We start from the raw sequence: 13,552 nt of genomic DNA, 5'->3' as shown, positions 1-13,552 counted from the left end.
AGCAAGGGCGCACACCAAGCAATCAACAGGGGCCTTACAATAGAGTACCCTATGTGACCAGGGTGATCTAAAAGGCGAGTAGAAAGACTGAGAGGGGCCTATGTCTTTTTCTGCTGTTTTACTCATTTTTTGACCCCACTTCTGTACAAATCTGTGTCAAAGTTTTTCACACATACGAATCACACACAATAAAAAAAAACCTAGCCAAAAGTCTCCGCCAAACCATAGAGATTTTTATCAATTTTTTTTTTTTTGTAATTTTTATTAAATTAACACCTAGTGAACGTGCCATGAAGGTCCTTAGTTAGACCCTTCCCGGTAGGGGGATGGCAGTTGTCCCAAAGTTGCTGCTGTGTTGTCACCCTGATATATGCACCTCTGAAGTTGACTACAAGTAGCTGTTCACATCAAAGGGTGCACGGTTTTCACTATATGGAAGCCAGTCCTGAGAAACAATGTGCAGTCTAAAATTAAATAAAGTGGAATTAGAATTCCTTTTAAAGTTGAAGTCCAGAAAAAATAGTTTTTCAGGTTTTGATAAACCGAAGAAGTGTTAGAACCCATTTTAGAATTATTGACGTCTGTCACCAAACCAAAAGACATTTGCCATAATTATAGTTATTTTTGCCCATATTTTGTTATTTTCAGCTCTTGTTGTTGGAAATAATCGTTTTAAGGTTTACTTCTGTTCAATGGTTTTAAAAAAAGAGCAGACCAGACCCTCCTCTTCTAGGATCTCCTATTGGCACTACTGGTTTTTCCTCTTCTTGGTGCTTCCTATGGGGGCACATATGGGGGCTCAAGCCCGAACCGGGCTGGGTGCATCTATTGACACACACAGTGTGGTTCGGCCCCACCCCCCGCTCCCTCCTCAGAGCATTGGACTGACAGCAGAAGAAGCCAATGGCTGCCGCTGCTGTATCTGGTCCTGTGAAGTTGGTAAGGCAACAAAAAGGATCATTATAGCTTAGTGAATTGTACCTATTGTGTGTAGTAATCCTTGAGTTTTGAATAATAATGTGACAATCTACCACAGTAAAATTCTTTTGAAAAATGCATTCTCTCTCTATGCTAGAAGTAGTGTCTTTACAGATATTATATCTTTCCCCCAAATAAATCATTGAGGATTATCAGTTCAAGGAATGATCCACATAATTTCCTTACCACACCTTTTTTATTGCATACCAATTGTAACATTCTTTCAACTATATAATTTGGATGTTTGTATCAATTCAATAAACTTGTTATTGTAAGAGGACTTACAAAGACATACATCGAAAGCAATATAGTATACATACTTTTCAAACAAATGCCTCCCAACTTCAGCATCAACAGCACTCAGTGGATCATCCAAAAGATAAATGTCAGCATCTTGATAAACTGCCCTGTAGAACAAGAATAAGTTCATCAATGTTTATTTAACACATTGCCAAGCTGTCCAAGGGGGCAATCCTTTGTTTGACCATTGTTTTATATATTTTTTTTTTTTTAATAGTATTTTTTATTGAATTTTGAAAGGTACAAGGGGCAATAATGTACAACAGTAGAATCAAAAAGACAAGTTACAGCATAACAGGATACATTAGTGCCCAATCAGGGGGAGTAGAGGGAGGGAGGAGGGAGGGAGGGGGGGGAAAGGAGGAGGGGGGGGGAGGAGGTAGCTGTTCCAGAACCAAAACAGTATACACTCATCGTACAACTACTGTATAAACAAATAACCAAGTTCAAAAGGCTGGACTACTGAATCACCAAACTCATTAGTAAGTCATAAGTAAATAACCAGTTGAGTAAGTATGTACTACTGTGGTCAAGAGGTGCAAAGAGCAGTGGTATCAAAGAAAGAAAGGGGAGGCGAGAATGGACGGCGCCCCCCCCCCCCCCAAAGTGGCCCCCAGTGGGAACATATGTGCCACGGGGAGGAGCACCGGTCCACCCCCGAACCCCCAAATCTACAAGTAAAGGACTGTTTCGAACCTATCTAGGAGCATATTTCCAATATTTCCAATCGTCGTCAAATTTGGAGAGGGTCAGAGCGTTGACTGCCAACGCCCGTTCACACAGGTAGTTCTCGTTAACTAGTTTAATCAGATCTGTGAAGCACGGGATTACCAGGGATCTCCAATTCCTGAGCAGCAGCGTCCTGGAAGCAAGCAAAATGTGCGTGACCATGCTACGATAACACTTGGGATAATCGTCAATGTGAATGTTCAACAGGGCCATAGCTTTCCTGGGTGGGTGGAGGATGCCCGTACAGTCCGCTATACAACGAAACACCCTGGACCAGTAACTTGTGAGTGAGGGGCATTCCCAAAGTATGTGGGTCAGCGTGCCTGTACCACCACACTCTCGCCAGCACTGATCAGAGACCCCAGGAAATATCCTCTAGAGCCTAATAGGGGTATAGTACCACCTATTAGCAATCTTAAGCGACTGTTCCCAGTGCGAGGTACAGTGAGAGTATCTGTAGGATGCCAGAAACGCTCGGGACCACTGCTCAGGAGTAAACGTGCAGTCCAGATCCCTCTCCCAGCGTAGCATAGAAGACGTTTTGGGGGGAGTCTGCCCTCCCAAAAGGTATTCGTAAAAGAGTGATATGCCCTTGCCTCGTTTGATCTCATTGAGCAGATAGTCCCATACACCCTGGGGAAGAAGTCTTGTCGTCATGGGGTGCTTGGACAGGAAGCTGTGGACCCGGATAATCGTGAATGTCTCTGTGTCAGGAATCTGGTAGGACCGCATCAAGGAGGATGGGGAGCGGAGGGAGCCCGACTGGAAGAAGTGGGATAGCATCGTCAGTCCTTTCAGTTTCAATTGCGACAGGGTGAGGGAAGGTAGGTGAGCCTTCAGGATATCCAACGGAAGGGAACTGGACTCATAGGGAACAAGTCCCACCCTGTCTCCCTGAGACGCTCCCAGCCTACGGCATGCCATAAGGGAGGCCCGCATAGGAGGGGAGAGTTCAGAGAGACTCCAGGGAGTCCAGAGGTGCCCCAGAAGGAGGAGGTGGAGGTTCCCAGTCGGCGATAGATGCCTCTCTATCTGCGTCCAGGGGAAGTGAGTAGCGTCGTGAAACCAGGGCCTGAGCTGGTCGAGTCTAGTCGACCAATAGTAGAGAGAGATGTCAGGCAACTTCGCTCCACCCAGACACTTAGGTTGTGTCAAGACAGAGGTGGCTACCCGAGCCCTCTTTCTGCACCAGATAAACTGGCGCATTTCCCTAGTTAAGGCGTCCAGGTATTTCTTAGGAAAAATCAGGGGCACCGCCCTAAAGATGTACATGATTTGGGGGAGTATTGACATCTTATACGCCGCCATCCTTCCACTCCAAGACAGTTCAACCTTGGCAATGGAAGCCATCTCCTTGGTAGTTTTCTTAAGGAGAGCATCGACATTTACTGAGAGGAGCGACGTTATCCGGGGGGTAATGTTGATTCCCAGGTACGGGATGTATTCGTTCGTCCATGGGTAAGGGAAAGAGGACTGGAGATGCGCAAGCGTGCGGGCATCTATTCCTAAGTTGAGCGCCAGGGACTTAGTCGTATTAACCTTGTGATAGGAGACCATCCCATATTCAACCAGAATACGGTGTACTACTGGGAGGGACTGCAAGGGTTTGGTGAGGATCACCACAATGTCGTCCGCAAAGAGATTCACCGTGTGCATCACGTCGCCAACTCGGAAACCCTCCACCCCGCTATGTGACCTAATGGCCTCCGCCAGAGGTTCAATCATCAAGTTGAAGATCGAGGGGGAAAGGGGACACCCCTGGCGGGTGCCATTGGAAATATGAAATGGAACCGAGGTCGTGCCCGACGTGAGAACCTGAGCAGGAGGACAGGAATACAAGGCGAGGATCGAGGAGAGAGACGAGCCAGAGAAGCCGAACTTCTCCAGCGTCATCCTCATGAACAGCCAGTTGACCCTATCGAACGCCTTCTCCGCATCCAAAGTAAGGAGCAGAGAAGGCGTTCGGGAGGCCTCTGCCAAGTGAACAAGATTAATGATCCTCCTGGTGGCGTCGGACGTCTGGCGGCCAGGCATGAAGCCCATCTGGTCCTTGTTGATGAGGTGGGGGAGAATAGGCTGGAGGCGGGCCGCCAATATTCTAGCATAGATCTTGACGTCACTATTAAGGAGGGATATAGGCCGATAGTTAGCAGGTGAACTGGGGTCCTTTCCTGGCTTGGGAATGGTGGTTATGTATGCAGACAACATGTCAGGGGGAAACCGCGACGTCAACGCCGCTTTGTTAAAAACGTCCGCTAGGGTAGGGCTAAGGAGGGGGGCAAACAATTTGTAATAGTCGTTACAGAGACCATCGGGTCCAGGGGACTTCCCGGAGGGGAGTAATCTAATGGCCTTGGAGATGTCCTCCGGCGTAAAGGGGGAGGATAAAGAAGATATGTGGGATTCGGACAAAACAGGCAGACGTAGCTTGTCCAAGAACGCTCGGACAAGCTCCGGGGTGGGGTGCAACGTGCTGGGGTCCTGGGCCAGATTGTATAGGGAGCTATAAAAATCTGCGAACTCGTTGGCTATATCGCGAGGGTGTGACAAACGTGCGCCTGTAGTTTTGTGGGAAAGGTAGGAGATGCGGGAATTGACTCTACGTTGTTTAATGCGAAGGGCCAGGGCCTTACCGGCTCTGTTAGCATGGGCGTAAAACTTAAGCTTAAGCTTTTTGAGGTGGCGATCGTAACGTGACATTAGATGGGATTTCAGGGATTCCCGTTTTTGGGATAGTTGCAAGAGCACAGTCTGTGAGGGCGAGGCCTTGTGCAAAGCTTCAAAGTCCTTGATGTCTGCTAGAAGGGTAGTCAACGTCTTATTGTAGAGTTTCCTCATCCTTGCAGACTGCTGGATGCAGACACCGCAAATAAACGCCTTGTGTGCACCCCACAGAATCCAAGGGTCTGAAACAGAGGGGGCATTAAGTTCAAAATAAGAGGACAATTGGTCCCTAATGAATTTACCCGAAGAGGAATCCTGCAAGACCCTAGCATCACATCTCCAAATTGATGTCCGTTCCCTGGGTCCGGACTCCTCCAGCACCATTTCAACTGCCGCATGATCGGACCAGGTGATATTCCGAATGACGGAGGAGGAGACCTTACCCAACAAAGGGAGATCTGTCAAGAACATGTCAATTCGCGAGTACGAACCATGTCTGTGGGAGTAATAGGAATAGTCCCTTTCAGAGCCATGAAGGCAACGCCAAACATCAAATAACTGTTCCCTCAATAAAAGGGACTGGAGGGAGATTTGGCGGTCGTGGGCTGGCGCCGAAGCATCAAGCCCAGGGTCGACAACCATGTTCAAGTCCCCACACACAACCAAATTACCATAGACGTTAGAAGTAACCTGTTTCAAAAGCCTGTGGAGAAAGCGCTTCTGGTGGCTGTTTGGAGCGTAAACCGCCACAAGGGTCAGGGGAGTGGAGTTAAAGTCACCTTGAAGAATAAGGAACCGTCCATCAGGATCCGGGGTAAGCGAGTGAAGCCGGAACGCCACAGTGTCCCTTATAGCGATCATAACCCCTCTCTTTTTTTCAGGAGCATCAGCGAAAAACAGAGCTGGGAAGTTCCTGTGGGAGAAGGTCGGATGACTGTCAGTTTTGAAGTGGGTCTCTTGGATAGACATCTAGGGATAAGAACTTGATGGTCATGGTGGGTATCTGGAAAAATCCGGAGGCTGTCGAAGCTGTGAGCCAGTAGACAGAGATGCCATGAGAAGGAGATCAGTAGCCCAAGAAAACTGGAACAAAGGGGGAGCTCTGGAACAGCAAAACAGGGAGAAAGTCAAGGTACAGGGTGCGCCAGGCGCAGGGTAAACCATAAGAAACAGTCCAAGGGCAGGCAATGCCTGCAACAGAAACACAGGGGCCATATAGGTCAGGGACACTATCTAGGCCAGGGACACAGGCAGTGCCAGCGGGGTGTCCTTCCCAGCCCCAGGAGGAAAGCTATCTTTGGCTCTCTTGCGGGAAACGACTTGCCAATCTCCAGAAGGCGCAGTGGCGGGCAAGAGAGTCCCAGGAGAGGCAGCATGGTCCACAAGGATTCCCCATTTGGTCAGTAGAGACATACCCTCTTCCAGGGAGGAGATGGTCACCGTGGAATTCTGGTGGGTGATGGTGAGCAGGGCAGGGTGCTTCCACTTGTGAGGAATGCGGTGGTTGCGCAGGGCCTTGGTAATTGTGGCCAGGTTTCTACGCTTCTGCAGTGTATGCCGTGAGAGATCCGGTAAGACTTGGATGTTCGGGTAGTCACCAGGCATAACTTGAAGTTGACGGGCAGCCTGGAGGATCCTATCCTTCGCCTGAAAAAAGTGCAACCGAATGAGGACATCCCTGGGCAGTTCAGGGGCTATGAAGCCCGGCTTGGGGATTCTGTGGATCCGGTCGATCTCCAAGTCAGAGGCTGAAAGGGAAGGGATCAAGGCAGAGAAGAGATCAGTAGCCACTTGCCTGAGATGCTGAGGCTGAACCGTCTCGGGGATCCCCCTCAACTTCAAATTGTTCCGACGGGATCTGTCCTCGAGGTCAGCCACCTTGTCCCTCAGCCACGCGATGTCATCAGCGTGGCCATTGTGAGCGGTCACCATAGTGTTGAGCGATAGAGAGCATTTTTCCATGGAGGTTTCCACCCTCTCCACCCTAGTTTCCAGATGCTTCACCTCCTTTTTGGTCTGTGTGATCCCCTGGAAGAGGTCTGAGTGAAGAGAAGACCACAATGATCGCATCATGTCCTTTAGAAGACAGGCAGACACTGGCTGGTCTCCTGCAGGGAAGGCAGCGAAGGGATCCATGGATGGCTGCGCAGCGCCATGTTGTGGAGAGGCTGCTGATTGCTCCATCCCGCATGCCTGGTCAGGGTCCGGTGGCGGGGAGCTCCAACGTGGCTTCTGCTTTGCGGGGCTCCTGGCTGAGGGAGAGGGAGGAGTGGAGGATCCGGACGAGTTTCCACTGTCCGGATTAGCTATCTGTCGCACAGGCTGGCCGCGATGCTCCCGCTCCCTCCCGCCAGATTAGTGAGAGGCGTTCTGATGCGGCCCGCCCGCGCCATGCTGGCGGAGGCCGGCGGCGGACGAGATGAGGAAACCATCCAGCCGATTCGCCTGAGCCGAGCCCTTCTTCCCCTTCATCCTGCCAGGAAGCTACAGAGGCGTCGGAGAGGCAAGAACACCCGCTGTGTGGGCTGTAGAAGGCTAAAGTCCCGGATGGCCGAGCGGAGCTGCTGGTCTAAGTGTCCATCTTGCAGCACCGCAGGCCACGCCCCCCCCCATTGTTTTATATTTTTGATGAGTTAGCAAATTAAACTTCAGGGAACATTCTTTAGGTGAGTACTTGGATGACAATATTCAATGGTAATGCTGCATTAAAAAAAAAAAAAACATGTGAAAAATGATTTTCTGTTACCTACATAAAAGTTCCACCTCCCAGCTTAAAAGTCCATTAAACTCCATCCCAAAACAGATTAGATTTAGAATAGAACCTTCTGACCTTAAGCAAAATAGCAATATAAAACAGTGGTTCCATATAGTGCTTGTGACAGGTGCTCAAATCATGTGGGGAACAAAGATGTGCATACATACCCTAATGGGGTCCTCGAGCAATGGCTGCACAGAAATGTTGTCGGCAGCTCATACACATGTAGAATATTGCCAGAAAAGCTCTAAAAAAAGTATTCTAGCCAATAAATCTGAAACCCAAATAGTTATATCAGCCAGATCAATGTAGACCAGTGTTCTCTAAACTGTGGGCCAGGGGCTGAATGTGGCCCTGTGCTTGAATTTCTCTGGCCTTGGGGCACTATTCCCCTAACTCTCCCTCCCATTAACCCAATGATAGGGCACCGATGCCGAAGGCATTTTCTACTCTCACTGGCCACAGTCCGTCCGCCCAACCCCCCGCCAAAGCCTGAAGGACAGTAAACTGGTCCTTTGCTTGGAAAGTTTGGAGACCCTTGATGTAGACTATAATTGGAATGGGTACAAGATAGAGCAACATATTTCAAGCTTGAATTGAACATCTACAGTAGGACTGAAAATATAGTGACAGCCTGTGTATGATAATTTATGTACTGTGGGTTTAGATTGCCTAAGTTTGCCCAATCTCGTCATGTGTGTGGGTGAAAGCAATATGGGTGACTTTAAGCTTGCCACACTCTTTAAAATACAATTGTACAATCTCCTTTAGATCTAACCTACAACTATGTAATGCAAGGGCCTGCCTCAATGGATATAAATGTATTTAATTGTTAAGGTAGATCTTTATATTCCATAGTTGTGACAAATTGAAAGTTTATTTTGTACAAAAAATATACATTCAGATTATAATGTGTATGATGACTCTTACACATGGGAAACTGTGAATTTAGTTCTGCCAAAGTGGCAAGAGAGTGCAATAAGAGATAGGTGAATTTATTTTACCCCATACATTGCTGCACAAACATACTTCATGCGTTAGAATACCACCTTTAAACTAAACCTATCAGTTTATCTCTCATATGTTCATTTTACAATTATACCAAATATGGTAAATATCCCATAGCCATTCTGAACTATGATCAAGCACCACAGGCATGCACAGGTTACATTGTTACCTATTATATCTGGCCAGCTTATACTACACTGTTACATATTACATAATATTAAATGATCTACCTGGCTAGATTCACACGCGCTTTCTGTCCTCCACTTAGTGTAACACCACGATCTCCGATCATAGTCAGGTCACCGTCCTCTAACTGCAGCATGTCCTGTGAGGGTTACAGCTACAATATTGTAACTCAGTCTTAATACAACAAATATATACAGAAATATAAAATGCACAGTAAGGAAAAAAAGAAGCACACCTTTTCTGTGAAAAATGTGATAAATAAAAAAGGAAGTAATTTATTTCCACAGTACACACTATCTGCAACTTTCTGTTGGAATTTATCCCAAAATGTTAACATTTACAATTTGCTTTGAAGAAAAAACATTTAGATGTCTTCCTCAGGAAGCAGAATATACAGGGCTATGGGAATTGTTAGAGAATAAAAATCACAAACACATGTCATGTTTTCATCCTTCTAAACTACGGTATGTAACCAGTCAGGGATGGACATTTATACAAATGTTCACTCCGAAAACTAATTTGTGGTTGAATTAACTGGGAATGCAGGCAATCCACCTAGTTTGATATTTTTCCAGATTGGATGAGCAGGACCACCGCATGGATCAGTTTGCCATAGCGTTACAGAAGCTCCCGATTCAAATTGCTTATCTGGATCCTCCCACTCCAGCTGCTGCAGTACAACTACCATCACAAGTCATCCCTGCTCTGCTGCTCCGGGCTCTGTTCAGGCAGCCGCCTCTAATTAGACCTCTGTAAGAGGTATGACTGGTTCTGCTCCCTTTCCCAGCATTTTGGGAGCGATCCAGATCACTGCAGAGGGTTTCGCAACCAGGTTAGTATATTTTTTGAGATGCTGCCCAAGGCATTCACTACAGGCAAAAGCAAAGTAGGCTTCATTATTTCTCTGCTTTCTGATAGAACCTTGGCTTGAGCAAACCCTCTATTGGAAAACACAAAAACCCGTAGTCCGGAATTACCCTGAGTTTGTGGCCGCCTTCAAAAGGGTCTTTGATATTCCCTCCCACTTCACCTCTGCTGCCAAAAGCTTCATGTCCATTAAACAGAGTGCGAGAACTGTTGAAGACTACGCTACTGAATTCAATACTTTGGCAGCAGAGGTTGGTTGGAACAATGAGGCTCTCGTGGCAGCTTTTTCTTATCGTCTCTCCGATAACAAAGATGAGATTGCAGCTCAAGATATACCTAAGAATCTTGAGTGTTAAAATTGTGTACGGGAGCCTTTAAAGATCAGAAGATCTAATAATACTTTATCCTGTGGAAGCTCACGTGACCAGTGAGCTAAACATGTTGCAGTGATTACATCACCACACCTGCGCTCCAGCAATGCCAGGTTGCCTGTCCAAACATGCCGCTCCTAAATAACTGCATTAGCTGATAGGATGGATGAATGGCTAATGTGGCAGAATTGATCACACAATGGCCCTGACGGGAGATACAGTAAGTCAGCTCTGGTTTCTGGAGGATGATTGGTGCCGACAGGAGTGGTGAGCTATATTATATATATACACACTGATGCTGGTCAGCAACGTCTTGGGCGGAGCTGTGTACCCAGGGACTGTGATGTTATGCACTTGAGGAGACTTGTATTGTGCAGACTGAGGAGTGACTTGGCTGTCCATGCCAGTTTGAGCTATAATATGTAAGTTACCTGGCAGTTTCTGCTTTGATTATTGGTTGCCATTTGCTACCACTCTGCTACTATCTCGCCACCTGTCTACCACTTGCCTGCCTATTGCTGCTCCTGGACATTTACTTGCTTGCTGGCTGCTTTTTGTCAATTATTTTGTGGATCTTATGCTGAACCCACTAGTGGTATATACAGGGTAGCCGGTGTCCTTTATTAACTCCAAGTGGAGGACTCTGTTGAACCTTCTGATCCAATCAAAATAAACTATGATTGATCTATCCCTGTCAATTTACTACCCATAATGTCCATTTGGGATTATCAGTAATTAGTCTGCTGACTTAATGCTGGGTATTTGCTGTGCTTTGAGTACTATTTATACGATTTTTTGTAATAAAGCTATTTTTATGGGTAATACCACTGTTCTTTGATGGAATTACTTTGGATGGTGCACTGGTCTTTGTCCTCGTTCACTTTTTGGTATTGTAACAAAACCAACATACCTGCATTGCACCAGAACACATGGTAATGCACTGCTTAGTGTTGTGGTAAGCTGCATAGTAAAAAAAAAAAAAAAAATAGTGCAGGTGCAATTTTGGTCCGCTGTAGTGTGTTGACAGTCCGCTTAAAATAATTGGTGCCTTGATGCAATGCACAATAAAATACAAGATGGCAAACATTATTGCGTGTGCATGAATGCATCGCATCAAACAGCAAAGGTGGAAGTGGACCTTAAATTCTAGCACACATGGGCCAAATGTCAGACGGCATCTGTGAGTACTGCACCCAGGCCAGCTTCTGTCAAAGGGGCATGACTGAAAAAGGTCTGCCGATTGGCCCCCGATGAGCGCTTTCAGCCAATGGCTTAGAGCACTGACCCGGGTGTTAAGGCGGGGAGAAAGGGCATCCCCCTGTCAGAACACAATAGCACAGCAGGGGAGACCACTGTACTAACATTGCATTGTTAGTACAGCGGTTCCACCTGAGCTGTCAGGTTTTTTTTTTTTTCGTTCAGCCCTGCTAGATTTAAAGGAAAAAAACTAGTAGTGTGTACTAGGCTTCAGGTTTTCACGGCCTTACCTCTCGGTATGTGTGCTATTCCTGATAGGGGTGCACGTAGTGCTGTGATACATTACACAAATAAAGCTCATGCTGGCAAACACTGCTATAACTGCAGTGTCATATGAAGCTCTAGTTTCCATGACACGCTCTAGGCAGGTCTGTTTAAGATATCTTTGAAATCACAACTGCTCTGTCTGTTTCCACGAAAAACAAAAATCAAAGTCCTGATAAATGCCTGAAACACTATTCAACACAAATCTGCAGCTAGACACCTTGCTTAGATAAATACCTTTTTCAGTGCACACGCCCTCAGGACTCTTTCATATTTCTCTTGAACGTATTCCTTCCCAAATAATATGTTACTTCTGACAGTGCCTGAAAACACCCAGGGCTGCTGGGAGACATAGGCGATTCTTCCTCGGATGTCCACAAAGCCTTTATCTTTTGGTAATTCACCCAGAACTGCACTCAGAAGGGAGGACTGTGCAAAGGTAAAATAAAAGAGATATTTGTGAATACAAATTAATAATTACCGTAATAATTAGGTTTTACAGTTTTATTCAACTGCATCATATCTGAGATGAAATATCATACTGACATTTCATTGAGCAGTTAAATAATAAATAATTAAACATGTAGCTATTGTTTTCCTCTTTGTTGGAAACACAAATGTAAAAGACTCCAAGGTGCCTAGCCTTTTTTCCTTACTTGTATATGGCTCTGTTCTGGTTAAAAAATATTTACCTAACCTTTTTCCACCGCACAGAATACTCTATATACTCTTTTCTTCCTTTCTTTCCTATCTCTCTTGCATGTGATGTTTTGTACCCCTGAATTAGCCATTTTGGTAATGATCTGATGAGTCCAATAAATATTACCATCAAGGTGGTTTAAAGCAATGATCCTTTATATGTAATTTACTACTTTGAATGTTATTGTTGGCTAATTATGCGTGATTTTTCAAGCGTTTATAATTGTTTTGTATGTACCACTTAAATTCTGCCAATAAAAATTGGAAACAAAAAAAAAAAAATTTACCCATGTAGATACTTATGTACCTGTGTGTTAAAATATTACTAAAACCACAACAGTAAAATCTGTCTGTACAGTATATGCAGTAAAGCATACTCACTGTTGAACCGCATGATTTAAAAAGGCAGTTTGATCCTGTCTTCTCTGAGCCTCCCCTTCTCCCACAGTCCCCAATTCATCTCCCAATTGTACAGAGCCTTGGAGGCACACATGCTCAGTTTGATGTGTATTGCTTTTTTTTTTTGGGAGGGTGAATGTGATCAACACAGGGCCAATGAACACTGTCCAGACAGAGGGTCAGGCAACCTCGTAGGACAGTGAGAGGAGAATTAAACTCCTCCTACAAGTTTTACCCAGTGCTCAGCCGCACACTGATAGAAGTCACAAGACTGCTATATACTACTGATGAGAGAAGGTGTTTAGCAGTTTATATTTACTAAAATAAATACATTTCCATGTTCTGTGTACTACAGAAAACCAGATATAGTGAATGCAGGGTCCTGGGTTTAGTAACACATTAAAGAAGAAATTTGCTAATAATTATATGCATTTATATCCAATACCATTTCTTAAAAATTAAACAGTCAAAAAGCATTTACAGATTATAGGGTCCTCATTCACCTATATGTCAGGTACATGTGCAAGAATTATAAATGAAGCCTTGTGTTTTGCCTTCTTAAAGAGGAAGTAAACCCTCCTCTGCAACTTGTACCTATAGGTAAGCCTATGATAAGGCTTACCTATAGGTACTGTAAATATCTCCTAAACATGTACCGCTTAGGAGATATTTACTTTGCATGAAGCCAGTGACATCACTGACACATGCCCTCTAAAGGAATGGTCGCTCGTGCCGTTCCTCCAGAGCCCTGTGCCATGACCGTCGGCTCCCGCGCACATGCGCGGGAGTGACGTCATCGCGGCTCCAGCCAATCAGATGGCCGGATGACGCAAACCCGGAAGAAGGGCTACACAACATGTCACCCATGAGAGAGGTGAGCGGTCTGAACTTGGGGGCTTCGTTCTTAGGCAAGTATTTCATACTAGCTCATTATGTGTTTTTCTTTCAGACGTTCATTTAAAAAAAAAAAAAAAAGGTGTAATCCAGGAGGAAAAAAGGGCAAACTTTCAGCTTTTTGGGTGCGTTTGGAGCTTCCCTAATGTTGCTTATCATATGTAGTAGACTAAAGCCGAAT

General features: G+C 45.6%; 1 protein-coding gene across 1 annotated transcript in view; it reads right to left on the bottom strand.

Annotated features, from left to right (window-relative positions):
- The window catches only part of ABCC4 (ATP binding cassette subfamily C member 4 (PEL blood group)), a gene marked incomplete at its 5' end in the record, with an annotated part of 504,496 nt that overhangs the window by 303,220 nt on the left and 187,724 nt on the right, over positions 1-13,552 (bottom strand). The window contains 3 exons of the mRNA XM_082245314.1: positions 1,299-1,385; positions 8,665-8,759; positions 11,617-11,808. Coding sequence (XP_082101440.1) covers positions 1,299-1,385; positions 8,665-8,759; positions 11,617-11,808 — 374 coding nt within the window. The remainder of the gene's footprint in view (positions 1-1,298; positions 1,386-8,664; positions 8,760-11,616; positions 11,809-13,552) is intronic.

The sequence above is a fragment of the Pelophylax lessonae genome, assembly GCF_965119305.1.
Source record: "Pelophylax lessonae genome assembly, chromosome: 2".
NCBI classification, from domain to species: Eukaryota; Metazoa; Chordata; class Amphibia; order Anura; family Ranidae; genus Pelophylax; species Pelophylax lessonae.
Note: the sequence above shows the minus strand (reverse complement) of the source record. Positions and strands in the feature narration are given on the sequence as shown.